This window comes from Mesocricetus auratus, unplaced genomic scaffold, assembly GCF_017639785.1.
Source record: "Mesocricetus auratus isolate SY011 unplaced genomic scaffold, BCM_Maur_2.0 Super-Scaffold_100007, whole genome shotgun sequence".
Taxonomy (NCBI): domain Eukaryota; kingdom Metazoa; phylum Chordata; class Mammalia; order Rodentia; family Cricetidae; genus Mesocricetus; species Mesocricetus auratus.
In genome coordinates, this window is record NW_024429191.1 from 62,791,495 (window position 1) to 62,815,707 (window position 24,213).

A 24,213-nucleotide genomic window follows, 5' to 3' on the forward strand; every position below is an offset into this window, starting at 1 on the left:
AATAATGCTGCTGTAAACATCCATGTTCAAGTCTTTATGTTAACGTGTTTTCATTTTTTTTTGGTGTGAGTGTGCATGCACACCACCTTATTTATTTGTTTGCTCTTTTTTAAAGATTTATTTATTTATTACATATACACCAGATTGAATTGTAGATGGTTGTGAGCCACCATGTGGTTGCTGGGAATTGAACTCATGACCTCTGGAAGAGCAGTCAGTGCTCTTAACCTCTGAGCCATCTCTCCATCCCCGTGTTTTCATTTTTCTAGTAAGATTTAACAGTGGGATTGCTACATCCAGATCATATGGTAAATACATGCTTAAATTTATTTTTAGAAACAACACTTTTTTCTAAGCTGTTTTCCCAAATAGATGTACTGTTTTGCATTCCAACCAGCAGCTTAGGAATCCCAAGTCTGTGGCAGTTGTCTGTTTTCCACACACTCTCATGGGAAAAAGAGGAATTCCCAGTGATGACTACATGAACACGACTGGGTAAGACGTCTTTCCATCTACTTATTTGCCATCATACATTTCTTTGGTAAGGGTTAATTACAATCTCTGTTTATGTTTTTATTTTTATTTATTTTTACATCTATTTCATTGTGTATGCATGTTCATGTACACAGCATGGTGTATGTGTGAAGGTCAGAGGACAACATTCAGGAGTGGGTCGTCTCTTCCCACCACTGGATCCCAGGGAACTGAATGTGTCTTCAGCATTAGTGACAAGCATCTTTACCTCATGAGTCATATTACTGGCCCTTGTCCATGTTTTGTTTTTTTTTAACAAATCATTCTTATTTTTTAATAATTTAACCTTTATTTTATGTGTATTAGTGTAAAGGTGTCAGATTTCCTGGAACTGGAGTTACAGACAGTTATAAACTGTCATATGGATACTGGGAATTGAACCCATTTCCTCTGGAAAAACAGCCACTGCTCTTAACTGCTAAGCCACCTCTCCAGCCTCTTGTACATGTTTTTAAATGAGTAATTTTATTGTTGTGTTTTTCTAGATGAACATTTTGGGGGCGGGGTCTGGAATATAATTTGCAGGTGTTTCCCCTCCCATTCTATAGCTTGTCTTTCATTCTGTTAATACAGAACAAAAGGTTCTAATTCACAGCACAATCATTAATTTCTTCTTTTATGAACTGCATGTATATCTGTGCACCACAAAAATACAATGCTCCAAAGGTCAGAAAGGGTCACCAGATCCCTTGGGACTGATTACAAAGGGGTAAGTCTACATATGGATTCTGGGAACTGAACCTAAGTCCTCTGGAAGAATATTCAGTGTTCTTAATCACTGAACCATCTCTCAGCCCCATGGACTGAACTTTAGATATGGTGTCTAAGAAATCTCTGCCTAACTCAAGGTCATAAAGATTTTACTCAATTGTGGTCTTGAAAACACATTATGGTGTTATGTTTTACTGTAAGTTAATAAAAACTAGTTTGGATTGATTTTAATATAAAGCAAGAGACATGAGTTGAAGTTCATTTGTTGTTTAAGACTATTCTCTTGTTTTTTATGGATTTATTTATTTTTATTTTATGTGTATTGTATGAATGTTTTGCCTACATGTAGGTATATTCAAGTAACTGCCTGGTGCCCTCAAAGGCCAGAAGAGAGCATGCCCTGAACTGGAGTTACAGATGGTAGTGAGCTACCATGTGGGTACTGGGATTCAAACATGGGTCCTCTGGAAGAGCAACTAATACCTTTAACCACAGAACCATCTCTCCAGCCCCTGAAGATTATTTTTTGCCTCTGTAAAGACTTTTATCTTTGAAAAAAGTCACCTCTGAACTCTTATACTCTAATGATTAATTTTTTAAAGCAACCCACAAAGGAAGAACAAAGACAGAATATATAGCAATTCAATCCTACAACCTAAAAAGACAATGAACTGCACAATTATTAGAACATCTAAAATTTTACACAGCAGCCAAACCAATTGTTTCTGGAAGATGGACCCACTGCTGGGTTCTAAAACAATGTGACCACTCTGGTAAACAGCTGGTTGTTTACATATATGTTTGTGGCAGATCTGTAACAGTCCCAAACTAGAAACCAGCTGTGGTACAAGCATTCAAGTGACTGCTGTTTAATAGTAATGGACAATGAACATTTTTCTGATGAAGAATATGGGTTGTGATGGCAGAGACAGATCAGTGGGTGCCTGCTACAAAGTCTGGTAACCTGAGTTCAATCCCACATAAAAGGAAGGGAGAGAACTGACTCCCTAGAGTTGACCTCTGTAGGTACTCTGTGACAAACGTAGCCCCACTACACCCTATGTACATATCATGCACATGCATACATACATAATAATGAATAAATAAAATTTTAAAGGAAAAACTATGGATTGATCTCAAAAGAATTAGGTTAAGTGAAAGCATGACAAAAGAATATAAACTTCCAGGTGCTGGGATATAGTACAAAAGACAGCTTAAATAGTATTCATAAGGCTCTGAGTTCCACCACAAAAAATGGGAGGAAATATTGAGCAGAACTTGGTGGCACACGCCTATAATCCCAACACTTGGGAACTGGAAGCAGGGGAAGAATTCAAAGTCATCCTCAGCTATACAGAGCATTCAAGGACAGCCTGGCTATGTAAGAGCCTGTTTCAAAAAACTGTGGTTGGTAGGGGAAGGAGAAAGAAGGGGAAAAGATTTTGAACACTGAAAACTCCAGCCTACTCACCTCCTGAACTACTGGTATCTAAACAGGAGACAAGAACTCCTTTAGAGGATAAGTCCATAATGGCTAAGATCCAACAAAGACACTAACAATGAGGACTCTTCCAAATAGCACAGACCACTTTACAAGAGGAACCACAGAGTCAGGTGGTAGTAGCCCACACCTTTAATCCCAGTACTCATGAGGCAAAGGTAGGAGGATCTCTGAGTTTGAGGCTAGCCAGGTCTACAGAACAAGTTCCAGGACAGCCAGGGCTACACAGAGAAACCCTGTCTTGAAAACACACACATACACCACCAACAACAACACAAAGCAATAGAAACCACAGACCAAAGCTATATCCAAAATTCAAGGCTTTTAATCAGCTTTTTGGCACCTTACTCTTAAAATTTAAGCACAAAGGGTTACTAAATACCTTAAAAAAGAATATTAACATTTCATGCTGGAGTTACAGCAAAAGGGGAAATAACTTCAAGAGAAAGAGTAGGAACACACTTCAGAAAATATGAACCATGGACATCTTCCAAGAAATAAGATGAAAATACAATCAAAGTCACAATTAAAAAAAAACTCATAAATGGGCATGAAAACAGGAAATGTCTTAGCAGACAAGAGAAAGTAAAAAAAGCTGAGACGAAAGAAGAAAACTATAGAGCACTCTAATGCCAAATGAAAGGTCTCCCAGAAGGAGCAGAAAACTGAAGGGAGAAGGAAAACCAAATAATTCCAAAACGATTTTCTAGAATTAAAAACTGAGTTTCTAGACATAAAGTCCTCTAACTAACCCTGTGTAATAGAGAAAAATATACCTATACTAGTCACATAATGACATTTCAGAACTTTGCCGAGTCTCCAGTGTCTGTGGAGCAAGGGAGCAAATAGTATCAGGAATCAAAATGGTTTCTTCCTTGTCAATACTGATTCGAGAATCTGGAGGACAAATGAACCCCTACACCCTGTCAATCAACTGTGATTGACTTGATAGACTTACAGTATTTGCAGATAACCAAAACCTAAAACAAACAAACCAAAAATCAAAGAACAACCAACTAAATAAAAAACCCCAAAACCAGAAAACTGTATCCTGTGTTACTTTTCTCATCAAGCATGAAACAGTTTCCTTTTCAGGAAGCCATAAAAGAAAGAAGCTACTGTAATATCTGGATAACAGTTGTGACAGATGCCAACATGACAGCTGGGCCCTAAAAAGGTGCAGATCACAAGTCAAAGGCTCTAGGAAAGACTTCTCTGAAAAGACAAACTAGCAAAATATTTGATGCATTAATTTTTTTCCTTAAATTTAATTACTTTATTTGTATGGGTATTTTGCCTGTATGTCTGTCTGTACACGAAGGAGGAAGAAAGTATTGAATTCTCTGGGACTGGAGCTATAGATGGTTGTGTCTTAAGTCAAATTTTAAAAAACAAAGAAAAGAAAAAAATCAGGGGCTGGATAGGATGACTCATATTTAAGGGCATTGGTTGCTCTTCCAGGACTGGGATTCAACTCCCAGGACCCACATGGCTGCTCACAACCATTTGTAAATCCAGTTCCAGGGGCTCTGATGCCCTCTTCTGGCCTCCTTGGGCACCAAGCACACATACTGTGCATAGACATATATGCAGACAAAACATCCATGCCCATAAAATAATAAAAAATGTATTTAAACAAATTCTTAAATCTTGTTGAGGTCTGGCTTTGATTCATCCTAGGATCAAATGATCCTCCTGTCTTAGTTCCTTGGGATGTACCAGAAGGCCCGACAAAATTTACAAAAAGCTGGGGAACTAAATCACAACATTTTCCAAAACCAGATGTGGTGAGTTCTTGTCATCACAGTGCTTGGAAGCTGGAGAACTGGCACACTGAGGTCAGTATGACCTACAAGGTGAATTCCAGGCCAGCCTGGACTTCAGAGTAAAACCAAAGATGCATGATGGATGGATGGACAGACAGACGGGCAAGTAGGTGGCTGGGTGAACAGACACCCTGTCTATATGGATGGGTGGATAGAACACTAACTCTAGAAATCAGCACAATGTATGGGAAAGAGAAATAATTACAGAGTGAATATTTCACATACATTTATTTTTAAAACATCAGCTGTGAAGCCAGGCGGTGGTACTCCTTTAATCCCAGAATTTGGGAAGCAGAGGCAGGTGGATCTCTGTGAGTTTGAGGGGTCTACAAAGCTACAAAGAGAAACCCTATTTCAAAACAAAAAACAAAAACAAAAACAGACAAACCAACAAACAAAAAACCTAAAAGACACCAGCTGTGAACAGTTCTTACACAGGTATGATAATATGAACAGTGAATATTGATCTAACCAATTACAATAGCCAGGAAGGGGCAAATAAACAGCATGGGCAGAAAGTATGTATGAGTGCAACAGGAGCAAGAACTAAGTCTTCACTTTGACATTTGAGAGTCAACAGACAATGACTAAAACTGAAGAAGGAAATCTGGAGAAGGAGATCTATACTTATAAAAAGTTTACTAAAAGTGTTAAAATTTGTAATTGATGTTACAGGACAGTGATTTATAGCAAACAGTCAGTACACATAGCAGATGAATGGTTTCCATGACAAATTCTGTAGAATGACTGTACTCTCACTCACATTCGTCTATGATTTGGATAAAAACTTATAGGAAAAAAATCCTTAACAAGTATGAAAACCTAATGGAAATAAGAACAAATTCTAGGAACTAAAATGAGTATAAAACAAAAGCAGGACAGCTTTAAATGTCCATAATATACTCTAAGTAAATTATATAGGGAAAGAGCATTCAGAAAATAAATGGCCTTTCAGAGATTCAAAATATAATTAAAACACAAAATAAAAAAGAACCAGAGGGGCTGGAACACAGCTCAGTGACAGAGCACCTGCCTAGCATATGCAAGGCCCTGCACTCCACCAAGGACCCCAAAAACAAAGAAAAATAGAAATAACTTCCTAATTCAGCAATCTTCCAGAGCATAGACAGAAAAAGTCAGTGAATGCAAGCAAATGTTAAAGGACACCTATGAGACTTGACAGTTGAGCCAGATGGAGGGAAAGCAACAAGCACTTTACCCATTGAGTCATCTCCCTAGGCCTTTTATGTTCTTTAAATTCACTATTTTTTTTATTTTTAGATTTATGTGTGTGGGTGTTTTGCCTGCGTGTATGTATTTGTACTGCATGAATACTTGGTACCTGCGGAGGTCAGAAGAAGGCACTGGATCCTCTGAATGTAAGCCACTGTGTGGGTCATCAGAATCTAATTCAGGTCTTCTGGAAGAGCAACCGGTGCTTTTACCACCAGCTTTTTTCCCAGACTCTTTGTTTTTTTTTTTTCTAGACAGGGTTTCTCTGTGTATAGACCAGGCTGGCCTCAAACTCAGAGATCCACCTGCCTCTGCCTCCCAAGTGCTGGGACTAAAGGCATTTGCCACCAACTCCCGGCTTCTCCATACTCTTTTTAAAAGATCTGTTAATTTTATGTGTAAGTGTCTGTATGTGTTTTGGTGCACCATGTGTGCCTAGTATCTCCAAGCCAGAAGAGGATATCTGATTCCCTGGTAGTGGAGTTATAGGGTTTGTAAACTGCCTGATGTAGGTCCTGAGAATTCAACCAGGGTCCTCTGTAAGAGCAGCAAATGCCATCTCTGTATCCCACAATGATATGTATTTTATTGATTATGAACACATTTCTAGGTTGAAAATTACTATCTTAGAATAAAGTATTGGCCTCATCTGTTTCCTTTGGCTATTGTAACAGATTACCAACTGTGGCAACATAACAGCACAGACTTTTGTCTTATTGTTCTGGAAGAGCAAAACTCTGACAAAAATCACTCAGAAATTCCAACACCACTGAGTACACCTGAGTGCTGTCTCTCAGAAAGGACAACAGTCTATTCTTCACCCCCAGAACACTTAGGGATGGCATGTTGTGACTTTATACATTAAATCCAGTTTATGAGAAGCTTACTGGAGTCTGTCTCCTATCTCTGTCTCTCCTCTACACACAGACTCCAGTATACACAGTCAACTGAGCTAGCTAAATATACATACATAGTTAAATATACATAGCACCAGGCTCCAACATACAATGGTCTATACTTTACTATTAATACTGTGGAAGAGTGACCCCACTGTGAAACACTAGCTACACATCAGGGCTGCTTCCTACCCCATGTCTCACTATTTCTATTTTTATTTAATAATGCTGGAGATTGAACTCATGACCTTGTATATACTACACAAGCACTTACCACAGACCTTCCCCCACCCTTGGGGGTAAAAATATTATCAAGCTGGGTAGCACATACATCTACTCCCAGCAGTCAAGACTAAGGATTACAAATTCAAGGCCACCCTAAACTTCACAATGAGCTGAAGGTCAGCCTGGGCTACATAGTGAGACCTTGTTTCTCACAAGGCTTTAATCACTCAAAGGTGGATCTCTATAAGTTAGAAGCCAGTCTAGTCTACATAGCAAGTTCCAGGCTAGCCAGGGCTACATAGTAACCTTCTTTCCAAAGGAAAAGTTCCTTCTGCCATGGAAATGAACTATCTGACAAATGTGGTTTCAGAACTTTTTAAGCTGCCCTTAGTTTTCATTGCTCTGTGATCAAATTGAAGCTCATCTTTTCAAAGTAGGTGGAATCAATGAATAAGAAACCAACACACCACACTGGGAGCAGGGACTATAACCCAGAGATGGAGCACTAGTCTAACATGGGTCAGTCCCTAAGGTCTGATCCTAAGAAGCAAGCGTGCGCACACGCGTGCACGCACACGTGCGTACACACACACACACGTGCGTACACACACACACACACACACACACACACACACACACACACACCAAACAGGGCTTACACTGCAAAACCAAGCCAACAGGCATTATGTAAATACCAAATGGAAAGTTATTTAAAAATGATTGCCTTCATTTCTCACCTACAGTTGAGGAAAAATTAAAGATCAATAATGCCCTGTGGTGGCAGGAGTGCAGGAAAAGGAATTTAAATTGTTATAATTCCTCTAAGGAACACCATGGCACTATAACCCAAAAACTTAAAAAAAGAAAGAAAGAAAACAAAAGTACAATATTTGCCCCAGCAATTGCATTTCCTAAGAGTAAGCCTTGTGCAAACCAATAGGCATCTCTAGCTACTTGTGATTTTTTTGTTGTTTTGTGATACTGATGACTGAACTCAGGCTTTTACTATGCTAAGCATGTAGTTACCAACCCAAAGATCCACCTGTCTGCCTGCCAAGTATCACCACACCTGGTGAAAATACTAGTGTTAATGGGGCAATTTTACATTTTTTCCCATATTATGCCTATTTGAAACATGTACATGTAGTTATCTACAGGATTAGAAGAAGGCAGCAGATTCTCTGGTACTAGAGCTACAGATGGTTTGTGAATCACTATGTAAGTGCTAGGAACTGAATCCAGGTCCTCTCCAGAAGCAACAAGTGCTCTTAACATCTCAGCCATCTTCTCAGCCCCTAACATAAAATAAAATAAAATAAATGACAGTGGCTCCAATATGGAGGAACTACCACCCATAGCTATGCCGTCAGCAGCTATCTCTGGGGCCTGCCACTTCAGGCCAGGAAGCAGTTCAGAAGCAGGCTATCAACTTCACAATGGTAGGCAATGTAGCAGTAGGGACAGCTTCTATCTACAAACAGTTACAGTCCCAATTTTCTAGTCCCTTGTGACTCTTGAATAATTTGAAAATGTTCAGGTAGGCTGGACATATTGGCACATGCCTTTAATCGCAGCACTCAAGAGGAAGAGGCAGGTAAATCTCGAGGCCAGCCTGATCTACAGAGCAAGGTCCAGGACAGCCAAGGCTACACAGAGGAAGGAAAGAGAGACAGAGAGACAGACAGAGAGAGAGAGAGAGAGAGAGCTATGGTTCATCCATTAAGAACACTTGTTGCTCTTTCAGAAGACCAGAGTTCAGTTCCTAGCACCCACATGGTGGCTCACAACCATTTGTGACTCCAGTTCCAAGGGATCTAATGTCCTCTTCTGACCTCTGTGGGCACTATATACCCAGGGTGTACCTACATACTCATAGACATAAAATAAATACATGTAATAAAAATAAAACTTCAGCCAGGAGGTGGTGGCACATGGCCTTTAATCTAGAGGCAGAGGGAGGTGAATCTCTGTGGGTTCAAGGCCAGCCTGGTCTATGGACCTAGTTACAGGACAGCCAGGGCTACACAGAGAAACTGTTCCAAAAACAACAAACTAACAAATAAATAAAATGTAAAGAGAATATTCAAATAAAAAAAAACAAAAAATACCTGTTAGTTATTCAGCAGGATATGATGGTGTATGCCTTTTTTTTTTTTTTTTTTTTGGTTTTTACGAGACAGGGTTTCTCTGTATTGTTTTGGAGGCTGTCGGTCCAGCCCGGCCTCGAACTCACAGAGATCCGCCTGCCTCTGCCTCCCCGAGTGCTGGGATTAAAGGTGTGCGCCACCACCGCCCAGCTGGTGTATGCCTTTAATCCCAGAACTCAGGAGGCAGAGGCAGGAGTATCTTTTTTAATTCAAGGCCAAACTGGTCTACATAGCCAGTTGCTGGACAGCTAGGGCTACATAGTGAGAACCTGCTTCAAAAAGCAAAATAAAACAACAAAGAAAAATCTATTCAAGTCAAAATTATTGAGGGTCTTTGGGGAAAAAAAAACACACAGAACAATGAGGGAGGTGTGACTATAAATGAGAAGTAGGAAAATGAAGAGAACACAGGAAACATACTTTACTAATAGTAGAATTTGCTTTTAAACTCTTAGGCAAGTAAAAAATTCTGACAGTTCCTCTACATTTAAATTACATTATATGTATTCCTGGTGTTTTGCTTATGGGAAATATCAAAATGTCAACCATTGTTTCTATTAAAGGTCTTTAATGATATTGCATTTTAGACCTGTAATGAAACATGGTGCTCACTGCAGTTTGTAATGCATCTCATTAAACACATTAATAACATGCATTTAACTAAAAGGTCAACTTACTATGGTTAAAGTTTAGCTTTCCTATAATCACTTCATTTAAAGCTGTATAGCAAACTCTGGGAAGACAACAGAGTGCCTCTTACAGAAATGCTCTCAATTCTCCCATCTGTCTAAGTCAGCCATTGTTGTTAAAAATTAACTGTCCGGCTAAGGTATAGCTCAGTGGCAGAACACTTGTTAGCATGCATAAGACCCTGGTCTCATTAACTAGTCCTGCTAACTCATTAACTAGTCCTGTTGAATAATGATTACAATATTAGTTTTTTTGAGATAGTGTCTCACTATGTAGACCTGACTGTCCTGGAACCTGCTATGTAGACCAAGTTGACTTGGAACTTGAAGATTCACTGAGATTAAATAAAGGTGGGAGCCACAGTCAGCTAGTAATAAGATTTTTAAGGCTGGAGAGACAGTTCAGTGGTTAAGTGCACATGATACTCTTGCAGGGCTAGGTTTCATTCCCAATACCCACATAGTAGCTCACAATCTAACATAATTCCAGTTCCAGTAGATCCAGTAGAGCCTTCTTCCTGCTTCCAAAGGCAACAAGCATGCATGTGATTCACATAATTATATGCAGAAAAACACTCAAACATAAAATGAATAAATCTTTTTAAAATCCTTATCTTTTAGCCATGCACACTAAAACTAATTTACTGAAAAAAAAAACAAAAACAAATACAAGAGGACATATATTATTTACTTCACAATGGTCCAGAAGAAAGAAGTTGTCAGTATAAAGGTAGATGCTGTAAGTTTAGCATGAGTACCAGCCAGGCAGTGGTGGCCTACAACTTTAATCCCAGCACTCAGGAGGCAGAGACAGTCAAATCTCTGTGGCCAGCCTGTTCTAACAGAGCAAGTTCCAGGACAGCCAAGGCTACACAGAGAAACCCTGTCTTGAATAACCATAAAAAAAAAAAAAAGATAGGTAGGTAGGTAGGTAGGCAGGCAGGCAGGCAGTTAATTACTTAAGCTAGTGCTATTAAGTGGGGGCTCACTGTGCTCACATTCCTACTGAAATATAAGTATAATTCATCTGGCAGGTTCTTATATAATCTGCTTTCTTCTTTACACATCATTGTCACCAATGTAAAAGGCCTAATTCCTGACGTTGTAAGAACTGTTAAATGAAAGTCAGAGGGGGAAAGCTAACATCTTTGGAGAAGTAGCTTTGTGTACAGAATATTCCTTAATTTTGTTAAGGTTATTCTGTGGCTTAACCTTAATATACACAGTCACTAACTAGGAAATCACTTCATAGTTCAAGAGATATAATTGTCAACATGTAACAACAAGATGACTGGAGACTAAGTGCAAGTATTAGGAAAGTCAAGGAAATATTTGTTACGTTTCTGAAAAGTAGATTTAAGTGCAGAATGTACAGACTCGATTCTCAGGGGTCTACAGTGCTAGAATATAGCTACAGGTCTGCTGGTTTTAAAACTATCAGAAAAACTCTGAGAGTAAACAAAGGTACAAAGAGAAAACATACTGAGCATACACAGCCCACAACCTAAGGACAGGATCCTGTATTCACTGCAGTTTACACTGGTAGAGAGAGGAGCTTAAAGGGCTGGTGAGATGTCCCAAAGGTAAAGAGTGCTTACCACTCCTATAGGACTGTCAGTTCCCAGCACCCAAGTGCTATAGCTCACAATTGCCTCTAACTCCAGCCAGGGAATCTAATATCCTCTTCTGGCCTCCAGAAGTACTTGCACTCATATGCACAAATATACACACATAATTTTAGTAATTAAAATATAAATAAGTAAATATTTATTTATTTAAAAAGCTTGTGAAGAGACCAGAAAGGTAGGAGAACCTAAGCAGTGTATTTGGTGTCCAAGAAAAATACTTCAAGTTTGGGACCAGAGAGATGGCTCACCAGGAAAAAGTGTTTGTATTGAAAGTTTGATGATCTGTAACCACATAAATGCAGGAGACAAGTTACTTCACAAAGTTCTCTGCTTCCACATATGGTCTGTTGAATGTATGCACATATGATTGCTAGCTTGATCTTGCCATGTTTTCATTCTCTCTCTCTCTCTCTCTCACACACACACACACACATATTACACAAGCACACACAAATAATAACTTAAAATGTTAAAAAACTTGATTGAATGCTTTTGCAAGGCAATAAGGAAATCACTTGAAACCTACCTTTTCATAGCAGCCTAAGAGGCCAAGGTTTATAAGTATTAAAGCAGACTATAACACTAGACAATAGTTAGCTTAAACTACATAGGGATTTGGAATACTAATAAGATTATAAAAACACTGAAGACGGTGGGGATAATAGTTATACCAATGAGAACCATCCACAGAGCTGAACACTGCCCAATGTCTTTCAACAGAAAAAGATAACCCTGGTACCTAATTGTTATGGTGGGATGTGTGCCAGACATTGTACAATTATGTTTTACATTGATTATGTCCTTTAATCCTCAGGACCATATTAGCCCTATCTTACTATGAAGTCACCTGCCCAAGACCACAGAGCTAATCAACTGCTGAGATGGTGTGTTAACCCAGGCAAGGTGTTAGGGTACTTGTACTCTAGACATGGTAGCACACATGCCTGTACCCCAAGTACTAGACAGATGGAGGCAGGAGGATCAGAAGCTTAAGGCTATCCTTAACTACAAAGCAAGTTGGAAGACACCCTGGGTACATGAGACACTGTCTCAAAGAAAAAAGAAAAAAAAAAAAGATTAATCCAGCATTTGAGAGTTGGAAACAGAAAAATTAGGAGTTCAAGGTTATCTTCTACCACACAGCTAGTCCAAAGCAACTAGAGTACAAGGGACCTGTCTAAAATTGAACAAACAAACATAGGCCAGCCGGGCGTTGGTGGCGCACGCCTTTAATCCCAGCACTCGGGAGGCAGAGGCAGGCGGATCTCTGTGAGTTCGAGGCCAGCCTGGACTACCAAGCGAGTTCCAGGACAGCCTCCAAAGCTACAGAGAAACCCTGTCTCGAAAAACCAAAAAAACAAAACAAAACAAACATAGGCAGTCTAACTTTAACTGCTCTATAAGACTAAGCAAACCAGGTGTGATAGCTCATGCCTATAATCCCAACACTCAGGAGAGAAGGGTGGGTCTAAGTTTGAAACCAGCCTGATCTACATAGTAATCCATGCCAGCCAGGATTATTCAGTGAGATTTGGTCTCAGTTAAAAAGATAAATAAAAATAAAAATAAATGCAAAAGCAAAATGACTAAGACTCAATAAAGGAGAGTAAATTCTGTTTGATCTGGAATAATTATCAATTCAGCCTGTTTCATACCAGCTATATACACAAGCTGGTTATTCAGAATAACATACCAGAGAAATTGTTATGAAAACTAGTCAGATGGGGTGTATATATCATATTAAGTCATACTGTCATAAGAGGATGAGAGCAAACAAAAACTGGCTTCAGATGTATAGAAATTCTGGTTATTAGATCCCTATCCTCTCAGAATGTAACACCAAATAAATACTCCTTCCTTCTCCCTCTTCTACCACAGACTTACAGATACCTGTCAGAATGACTGAGTTCACCAGGAGGAGGCAACTGGTTAAGTGCAAAAGATTAGAAAGATCAGAACTGGAGGGGAGGGCACGGGAGGATGGGAGAGAAAGGGAGAGGGACCTGGAACTGACTTGTGAAGCAACCTTGTTTCTAATCTAAATTTAAACTGAAAAATAAATAAATTTAAAAAAAAAAAGATCAGAGCCGGGCGTTGGTGGCGCACGCCTTTAATCCCAGCACTCGGGAGGCAGAGGCAGGCGGATCTCTGTGAGTTCGAGACCAGCCTGGACTACCAAGCGAGTTCCAGGACAGCCTCCAAAGCCACAGAGAAACCCTGTCTCGAAACAACCAAAAAAAAAAAAAAAAAAAAAAAAAGAAAGATCAGAACTGTTATAAAAGCAGAATTAAAGTAGCATTTAAGTGACTAAAGAAATTAAAAATGTGATGCTGTGGTGGTTTGAAAGAAAATGGCCCCCAAAGGGAGGGGCACTATTAAGAGGTGTGGCCTTGTAGGAAATGTGTCACTGTGGGGGGCAGGCTTTGAGGTCTCTTTTGTTCAAGCTTCCCTCAATATGAGTTTTAGTCCACTTCCTGTTGACTGCAAACTATAGGACTCTTAGCTATTCCTCCAGTACATCTGCCTGCATACCCCTATGCTCTCTGCCATGATGATAATAGACTAAACCTCTGAAACTGTAAGCTGCCACCTCAATTAAATGTTTTCCTTTATAAGAGTTGCCATGGTCATGGTGTTTCTTCACAGCAACAGAAACTCAAACTAAGACAGATGCTAACCCAGAAAATATCTGTATTTTAAAATGAGTATTTATAAAAAGATTCAGGTAAGAAGACTAACTCAGAGGTTAAGAGCACTGGCTGCTCTTTCAGAGGTCCTGAGTTCAATTCCCAGCAATCACATGGTAGCTCACAACCATCTATAATGAGATCTGATACTCTCTTCTGGTCTGCAGGAATACATGCATACATGCAGGCAGAACACTGAATATACAATAAATAAATAAATCTTAAAAAAAAAAGACCTTACTGTAAAATGTTTAAGGCAGCCAGGCAGTGGTGGCATATACTTTTAGTCCTAGTACTCAAGCGGATCTCTGTGAGTTTAAGACCAGTCTGGCCTATAGAGTGAGTTCTAGGATAGTCAGAGATGTTACACAGAGAAACTCTATCTTGAAAAATCAAAAAACAGGCCGGGCGTTGGTGGCGCACGCCTTTAATCCCAGCACTCGGGAGGCAGAGGCAGGCGGATCTCTGTGAGTTCGAGGCCAGCCTGGTCTACAAGAGCTAGTTCCAAGACAGCCTCCAAAGCCACAGAGAAACCCTGTCTCGAAAAACCAAAAAAAAAAAAAGAAAAAAGAAAAATCAAAAAACAAAAACAAATAAAGTTTAAGACATTTAATCTAGGGCAGTTTAGGTCTCATCCAAAGGCATCCTCAGAAATGAGAATACTAGGGCACTAAAAATAGCAAAGAAGTGCTCCAAAAAAATCTAAAAACAAAAGACTGTATTGTGTATTTAGGGAGAAGAGGAGGAGTCAGGAGAGGAAGTCAGTTGGTTTCTTTTCTTTTGAAGCCCTCACAACACACACTGAAAGGTTGCCCAGATTTCACAGAAAACAAACTTTGAGTATGGCAGGCCACAAAACTAAAAATTGTCCACAGGAAGTCATTCTAACCACATATTCTCCTACAAAAGAAATGCTTATGCCAGGAATGGTGGTGATCCCTTTAATACTGGCACTGGGGAAATAGAAGATAGATTTCTGTGAGGTCAGCCAGGTCTACATAGTAAGATCCTGTCTAAAAAGAAAAAAGAAAAGAAATCCTTGAAGTTGCACATACCCATCTTGAATTGTTTTCAAGTGATCCTATTTAAAGGCAGAACCAAACCAGATGTCCTCAGTTCTCTTCCAAATCTAACTCCATTCTATAAAGGGTTATTGTGGTAGTTTGAATGTAATTGGCACCCATAATCTCATAGGGAGTGGCACTATTAGAAGGAGTGGCTTTGTTGGAGTAGGTATGGCCATGTTGGAAGAAGTGTATCACTGTTTTGATAGGTCTTTAGGTTTCCTATGCTAAGAATACAGCCCAGTTTCTCAGTTGACTTCCTGATGCCTGCAAAATGTAGGACTATCACCTACTATTCCAGTACCATGCTGCTTACATGCCACCAAGCTCCCCCCTCAATTAAATGTTTTCCTTATAACAGATGCAGTGGTCATGATATCTCTTCACAGCAATAGAAACTCTAAGACAGTTACATTTGGCTTTCATGTTTTGGGGGGGGTAATCTGGCAATGCCCCTAAATCCCTAGGCACAAGGGATACTCCTCAGCCTCCAAAGTAACTGGGACTGCAGGCAGTGATCCAGCTTTTAAGTTTAAAAATACAAAAGAAACAACATCTCAGCGTACAGGTCAGGAATAGCCATGCCAACCAGGGTCCCTGTGCTCTGGCACTTTGCTGCCACTGGACACATAAGAGGCAATAGTATTCAAGGAAGACTACTAGTCTAAGAGGAAGAAAAGCTGGTATTTTGTGTCTGCTGTTCATGAGCAAACTCTAACTTTGGGTGAGCCACTGTCTCTGGTTTTCTCTTCTGTAGAGTGAAGGAATTAGGAACTAAGTAACCTCTAAATTTTTTTTCTCTCTAGAATTCTTTTGAGTTTATAGCTCAGTAGTTCTATTCCAAAATGTATTCTTCCCCTGTAGTCAGTCTCTTTCCTTTGTTACCCAAAAGAAAGATAGGAATAGCATCATTTAACTTGTTCTAAAGCCCTCCCTAACAGAGGAACACATCATTTAAGCATGTGATACAACCAGCATAAGGGCCGAGTTTAATTACTCATTCTCTCCTTCTTATTCTATACCTATAGGTTTTCAAACAGTTTCCCCTAAGAATTTAAGAAGTAACTCATCTAGGAGTGGTGGCACATACCCTTAATCCCAGCACTCAGGAGGCAGAGGCAGGCAGATCTCTGAGTTCAAGGCCAGCCTGGTCTACAGAATGAGTTCCAGGACAGCCAAAAGCTACACAGAAAAGCCCTGTCTCGGAAAAAAAAAAAAAAAAACCACCAACAAAAAAGAATTTAAGAAGTAACTCAAAAAGTCAAGGGAAAGATGTCAGTGATATCATGAAACAGACATGGCTCAAGTGCCTGATCTACTTTAAAGCTGTCTTCATTTAATAATGGGTTATACTGATATTCTTAAAAGAATTGCTAATTATTTAGATTTTTTGATAAGATCAAGTATAAGCAAAGAATTGGAACCAATATTCTATATTATAGTATCACTAAAAAATCTTTTTTTTTTTTTTACGTCCAACTCAGAATAACCCCAAATGATATAAGAATTCTTACTATTTTTTAGAGCACTGGTAAATTCTGGGCCACCTTTGTCCTTGAAGACTGGAAAAACATCTGGTTGAGGCAACTGATTGGTAGTCAACAGAGCTTTCTGTAATTTGATCCTTCCTTCCAAGAGCTGGTCCCACAATGCTGAAGAAAAAAGTAAAAGAGAAGTCCATCTCTGAGTCAAGATTCTCTCTGAGCTGGGGATTAAAGAGGGAGAGGAAGCAGTACCAATCTCTAAGCAGCATGTATTATGACTTTCATGTCATAGAAACATTCTTCATTCTAGAAAACGAATTCTCTCTCTTGGATGGAAATACATGCTATAAGAAAGGAAGACCTAACATGCTCCTCTTCAATCTTCCACAAGGCCTAGAGCAGAGTCTGCTAAGCAGTGAAGCAAGAACTGGTGTTCAGGATTCTGGGTAAAGAGAGGTATGTCACAGACTACTTAGAAGGGCACTGGACAAACAGAACAAAACCAAAAGCAGACTGATGCAGAAACCCTGAAAAACAAGCAAGCAGCAAAAGCACATACGCACCTATCTGATTCTTCACAGCTCTTCCTTTCTCCACTTCCTCAGAGACTTTGACACTGGAGAAGGTCATCACCACACCGTCATCCTCACTGTTTCTGTCTCCTTCCCCGTCTTCTTCACTCTCACCTTCTAAGTTTTCCCCCATGTCTCCTTCTTCCATGCCACTCTCTTCCTCCGCCTCACTGCTCCCCAGGTCATCCATTCCTTCTGTAAATTTCTCATAATCACTAATGCTCTGGAAACTGAAGCCTGGCATTTCTGTAGAATGCCTTCTGCCCTTCTTCTGAGCCAGACTGTTCTTTGAACCGTTGTCAGCATCCTCTTCCTCAATAGCACTTAGTTCTTCCTCCTCCTCCTCCTCTTCCTCCGATTCCTCCAGGCCCAGGTCCTCTGAATCCTCATCTCCAGATCCATCTTCATCAGATATTTCTTTGTCTAAATCATAAGCAAAAAAAAGGGGTGGGCGGGGGTTTGCCTAGAGAAAAATACCAGACCACATCTTTCATTTCAATTAATGAACTGTGGCATCTACTATGAAAGCAAACATGTTATTGTGCTCTATTCAACTGAACATTTACTATATATCTACTATCTCTAAAATGCTAAGGGGAAACAAAGACAAACAAAACATGAGTCCAACCTAAAGAAATACAGTAAAGACACAGACACAAAAGGTATAATACAGGAATAAAAAGTGCTTTGAAGCTGGGTGGTGGTGGCGCAAGCCTTTAGTCCCAGCCCTCAGGAGGCAGAGACAGGCGGATCTCTGTGAATTCGAGGCAGGGCTGGACCGATAGCCTCCAAAACAATACAGAGAAACCCTATCTCGTAAAAACCAAAAAAAAAAAAGTGCTTTGAAAAAACTTCGTGCCAGCCATGGTGGCTCATGACTATAATCTCAGCACCCAGATAACTGAGGCAGGACTGACTACCTTGAGTTTTTTTTTTTTAAGTGTTGGGATTTTTAAAGATATTGAGGACATTTTGGAGTTGGATTGTCTTTTATAATACTAATATGAGATTTTAGGGACAACACACAGAAAGTTATGGCTTAAAGTGATGTGTCTATATGTTAGGTTAACAAAGGGTAGATTGTACTGGTTAGTTTTTTTTTTTTTTTTTTTTTTGGTTTTTACGAGACAGGGTTTCCCTGTATTGTTTTGGAGGCTGTTGGTCCAGCATGGCCTCGAACTCACAGAGATCCGCCTGCCTCTGCCTCCCGAGTGCTGGGATTAAAGGTGTGCACCACCAACGCCCGGCTGTACAGGTTAGTTTTAAATGTCCATTTGAGAACAGGTATTGAAGAGGCATGCATCATCATGTCTTAATAAGGAATTATGAAGACCAGAGTGATCTGCAGACATGTCTAGGGGGGATTATTTTGATTGTTAATTGAAATAGAAAGACCTAGTCCACTGTAGGCAGCACCATTCCCTGGGCAGAGAGTCCTAACAGTGTAAGACAGAAAAAGAGAAAGCTAGCTGAGAGCAAGCAGGTAAAGGTGCATTCATTCTCTCTTTGCTCTTGGCCTGGATATGATACGACCAGCTGCTTCCAGCTCCTGCCACCCTTCTATGACGAACTAAAATCCAGAATTGTAAACTGAAATAAACCCAATTCTTCCCTAAGTTGCTTTTTGCCAAAGTATTTTTATTATAGCAACAGAAATGAAACTAGAATACCTATGGAGAGGAGTTCATTGTCTTATGGGAGTGATAGAAAAGGAGCATATAGAAAAGGTACCAAACTGGCACACACCTGTAATCCTAGCATTTGGAAGAGGCAAGAGAGTCAAGCAAGTTCAAGACCAGCTTTGTCTACATAGCGTGTTTCAGGCCCACCAGGACTATATATTGAGTTACTGCCTCCTCCCCACACTCCAATCCCCATCTTCCCTAAAATAAGAAAAGGAACCACCTAACCTTCCAGGAAAAGGTCAGAGATGACTTATGTGGAGACATTATAAATTTACTTATGAAGCATATCAAACAGTTCATCAAACTGAGAAAAGGTAAGGAAAAGAACTAAAGACTGCCCAAGAAGAAGTGGGGAGGGCTGGAGAGATGGCTCAGAGGTTAGGAGCATTGACTTCTTTTCCAGAGGTCCAGAGTTCAATTCCCAGCAACCACATAGTGGCTCACAGCCATCTAAAATGAGATCTGGTGCCCTCTCCTGACATGCAGGCAGAACACTGCATACATAATAAATAAATTTTTAAGAAAAAAAAAAGGAAGTGGGGAAGTAGAGGTACATGAACCTAGAGGGTTGCCAGAAAATCAGGACCAATCGTGTTGTCCTTGGGAAGGAATCTAAACTTAATTTTACAGCTGATGAGTCAGTTACAGCTCCAGGTTTTGCTTATGCTTGTGTCATCTGACATTTAGAGATTTTGTGCTGTTCATCTAACCTCTTCTGTAGGAAAACATAAAAGTGTATCAACCATGATTATTAGATATAGTAAACAAGTTTGCAATAGCCAAGTGAAATAAAGAGTTTATGAAAATAAAGAGTTCTTTCAAGAAATATGCCTAAATTTGCTAGGTATGGTGGTTCTCATCTCTAACTCCAGCATGGTCGACATAGCAAGTTCCAGGCTAACCAGAGTAACACAGTAAAACTCTGTCCTAATTTTGTTTGTTTGCTTTTGTTTTGTTGGAGACAGGGTCTTACGTTTAACTGTGGCTGGAACTTGCTTTGAAGACTAAACTGGCCTTGAACTCAGAGATCCACCTGCCTCTGCCTCCCAAGTGTTTAGATTAAAGGCATGTGACTCCAGACCCTTCAAGACACTGCCTCAAGAGAAAATAAAAAAGACACATACATACACACATACACATACACACACACACACACACACACCCTTAAGTTTAAAGTCTCAGATAGGCTGTCAAAATTAAAAACACAGTAGAACAACCCTTTAAATTTAACTAATTCTCAAACTAAGAAATTTTCCTATAACACAGTGTAGACAAGTGCATCTCTGGTGCCTACAGAGGAACTGGAGTCATGAATGGTTGTGAGCCTCCATACAGGTGCTGGGAATCTAACCTGGGTCCCCAAAAAGCAAGTGCTCTTAGTCACTGGACCAACTCTCCAGGCCTTATGGTGATATCTGGGGGGGACTGTGTCCCAGGCTCTCAGAACTTAAAAAGCTAACTACAGTGGCTGACATATGGTGAGAACTCAATAAATTTTATCATAATGGCTCATGGATTAGCCCTCTTAAGTCTCTAGCATGTTAAGCTCCTAGAACTACATCAACGACTGAATCATACATATCATAACCCAAATGGTAGTTCCTGGGATGTTATCGGTGGAGTCTCAACATGACCTTCCTAAAAGAAAATAAATGGCATCCTCTCAATATCCATATCCAGAGACTTCTTCCATCTTGAGAAACTTACTATTGCTTAAACTATAAACTCACATCCTAATTCTTTCTCAGAAAAAATGAAAGCATCATTATTATTTTTTTTTTTTTTTTTGGCTTTTTGAGATAGGGCTTCTCTGTGGTTTTGGAGGCTATCCTGGAACTTGTTCTTATAGATCAGGCTGGTCTCGAACTCACAGAGATCTGCCTGCCTCTGCCTCCCGAGTGCTAGGATTAAAGGCATGCGCCACCAATGCCCAGCAAGCATCATTATTTTTTTTTATAATGACAAAAGGTCAGTTTCAAGAATAACTAATACACAGAGAATCCATATAAGACCTGAAAAACCAAAAGGGTCAAAATATAAAAGCAACACATGTATCTGACTTTTTTTTTAACTTATAGCCCTGCCAAAAACCTAGTACTGACTCATTTCACTGATTTTAGGGTGAGCTATTAATCTGAACTTGGTAACTTGAGTTTTAGGTTTCTTTTTAATTTGTTCTTTTGAGACAGGGTATCAGGTGTAGCACATGCCAGTACAGAACTATGCAGGCAGCGTTGAACTCTGACCCTCCTACTTCAGTCTCACCTGGTTCTGAGATAACAGGAACATGCCTAGCTGAGCTTTAGGACTCTTTTAAGCGAAGTGGTGACCTCTAAGGCCCTTCCTAGTACCAAATTAACGGTCGCTCCTAAAATAGAGACGCACAGACTTCCAGGAGGCATTCGGAAACAGCACTTCAACTCTACACAACTAGGGTTAGAGAAGAGTTTCCTTATGTCTACTCACCAGAAGAACCTGGCAGAGTCTGTTCCCAGTGGTCTTCTTTCCAAGCTTTCCTAGAAGTGGTCTTTCCAGAATACCTTTTGTCTGTGTCCAAGAGGGAAGATGATGCCAATTTTCTAATGTTACTCACTGCCAGATCACCGTCTTCCACTTCTCCTTCATCAAACCTGTCAATCACTTTGGCTCTAGTAGCTGTGGGGGAGGGAGGAAAATAGAATCTTAGGTTAAAAAAAAACTGTAATAGGAACCCAATTAAGCAATTTCAACCCCACATCCTACCTTTCTGTGCTAGATAAGTAGTACTCTTACCAACTGGGCTACATCCCCAGCCCTCACTTCATTAAGTGCCCTCTATAAAGTTTCCACTAACTTACAGGAATGGGGAATTCATTTCTGGTTTCTACAGAGACTACTATCACATTGCTTTCTGTTTCTGAATAGAAAGCTAACTCCCTGCATCTACTAGAAGACTGTTCCTATGCCTTGGATACTATAAATCTGCTCTGATTCTTCCTTCCTTTTCCATGGTGTTTTTATCTGTTTCCTTTTCTTTTTTGGAGGTTCTGAAGATTATATCCAGGGCCCAAGTATGTCAGCTACATGCCCACAGGACCTTAATCCTTCCTTAATATATATGACAGTCACTCCAATATCAATCAATCATCAAGTTCTACAGTCACCTCATGCCACCTCTCCAGTTAGCTTCACTTACCCTGGCTTAAACAAACCCGTTTCCTCACCTGATGTTCCTACACCACGACTCCTAATCTCTTCTATTATTCCTTCCTCACAACTCCTGAAGTCTAAAGCCCAGCTAGTCTCAGAACAGGCTTATGAAGAATGTGTCTGTGAGCACGTGGGCAAATATGGTTTTGTTTTGTTTTTTGGTTTTTTTCGAGACAGGGTTTCTCTGTATTGTTTTAAAGACTGTCCTGGAACTAGCTCTTGTAGACCAAGCTGGCCTCGAACTCACAAAGTCCTGCCTCTGCCTCCCAAATGCTGGGATTAAAGGCGTGCACCACCAACGCCCAGCGGGCAAGGATCTTTAAGGCCTAATCATGCACTTGGCGGTGGTGGTGCACACCTTTAATCGCAGCACTAGGGAGGCAGGGGCAGGAAGATCTCTGTAGGTTCGAGGCCAGCCTGATCTACAGAGCTAGGTCCAGGATAGTTAGGGCTGTTGCACAGAGAAATCCTGTCTCAAAAAACAAAACAAACCAAACATGCTTCAACAGCACCAGAGAAGCCTACTTTTTCATTTTCGAAGCAAGTTTCTAAGGGGGTCCGTTTTAAACACACAAAAATCTGAAACTCATCAGACATCTTTATCCTTTCTAAGGTAATACCAGAAAGGGCATCCTCAATAACTGCCAGTCGGTTGCAAGTAGCTCCCAGCAGCAACTCCCAGCCAGAGTCCGTGTGTCCAGCCCACCCCTAAAGTCTGGAATGCCCGTTTACAGATCATGTCACCCTCCAGCCCTCCAGGGGTCAACCCTCCCGAGACACAGTTTTCCTTAGCGCAGAGGAAAGGCGAGCAGGCCCGGGAGCCACCGGCTCGCCCCGACCCACAGTTCCGCACGTGGCCGGCCCCAGTCAGGCCTCACCCTCCTCCGGGTCGGCCTCAGGATCCGCCTCACGCGGTCTCGGATTCAACAACTGTTCCAGCTGCAGAGCCAAGGGCTGCGGCCCCGCCATCGTCACCAGGTACAGTCGGCGCTGCGCTCGTGAACGTGCAGCCCAGAGCCCCAGCCGACACTGCGGCCCGGGTGCTCGTGACCGACACGACTGAGTACCACAAGCAGACACCGTGTGGGGCCGGCGTTCAGCTCCCCGGCAGGCAACTTCCGGGAGGCGCGCGCCGGAGGGGCGGGGCCTCGCGTCACCACTGGCGTTGCTAAGCTGGAGACGCGGGCCCGAGAAACTTGACCTAACGCGCGTGCGCCAGAGTCCAGGGGCGCGCGGCGGGCGACACGGGAGCGCGCCCAGGGCACGTGACTACCTCTGGGGAGGCACATTGCCTTTCAAGCTTCCAGAGTCCCCTAAGCACAAAATAACGCCTCAAGCTTTGTGCGCGGTTGGTTTAGGAATGAAGCGTAAAGTACTTATGCTCACGGTGGCTGGCTGATTTGTGAAAGGAGTAAAGAATAAGCTTCTCGTACCTCAGGTACACGAGCAAGCACAGAGATTCAAAGCAGGGCTTTTCTCAATGTGGAGGAGACTGGGACCGGGCACACACTTTCCATCTCTCAGCAGCCAGGATCTGAGAGGCCTGTACTTGTAAATGTGCGGCCAAGTGTTACCTTTATTAATAGGAATAATTAGGTTTTGCGATGGTTGTACCGCAAGTCAAGATCCGTTTCTGTACCTTCTTGTACCCCCTTGCCAGGGCGAGCAAATGGGTGCAAGGGGTTTAAATTACTCTACTACACACTTCTCGATATTAATAGCATTACTGTTTAAAGAGTGACTCCAACCCCCGAAACCGATGAACAAATGCAAAAAAAGAAACTTTCACTCAGTTCTAACATTAGATGGTTAGACGTAAAATATAAAGGCCTTAATGAGATCAATTTAATTGCACCCAGAAAATGAAGATATGCAATCATGTTACATTCTCTTTCCTTCATGGAGCGTCCCTTGACTGCCCACTACGTGGCAGGCATTGCTAGATGAAATGCAGGATGAGTAAGTTGGATTCTCCACACACTGATCAGCCCAGAAGAGCAGCAAACAAGAACTGAAACGATGGGCTGGAGAGATGGCTCAGTGGTTAAGAGCATTGACTGCTCTTCCAGAGGTCCTGAGATCAATTCCCAGCAACCACCTGTGGTTCACAACTATCTGTAATGAGATCTGGTGCCCTCTTCT

General features: G+C 40.9%; 1 protein-coding gene across 1 annotated transcript in view; it reads right to left on the reverse strand.

Moving 5' to 3' along the window:
• Nucleotides 1-23,197, reverse strand: part of Aatf (apoptosis antagonizing transcription factor) — a 99,924-nt gene extending 76,727 nt beyond the window's left edge. The window contains exons 1-4 of the mRNA XM_040749372.1: nucleotides 22,950-23,197; nucleotides 21,349-21,537; nucleotides 17,189-17,620; nucleotides 16,656-16,793 (exon numbers count right to left, since the gene is read on the reverse strand). Of these exons, the coding sequence (XP_040605306.1) occupies nucleotides 16,656-16,793; nucleotides 17,189-17,620; nucleotides 21,349-21,537; nucleotides 22,950-23,040 (850 nt within the window). The 5' untranslated portion in view covers nucleotides 23,041-23,197. The remainder of the gene's footprint in view (nucleotides 1-16,655; nucleotides 16,794-17,188; nucleotides 17,621-21,348; nucleotides 21,538-22,949) is intronic.
• Nucleotides 23,198-24,213: the final 1,016 nt, after the last annotated feature.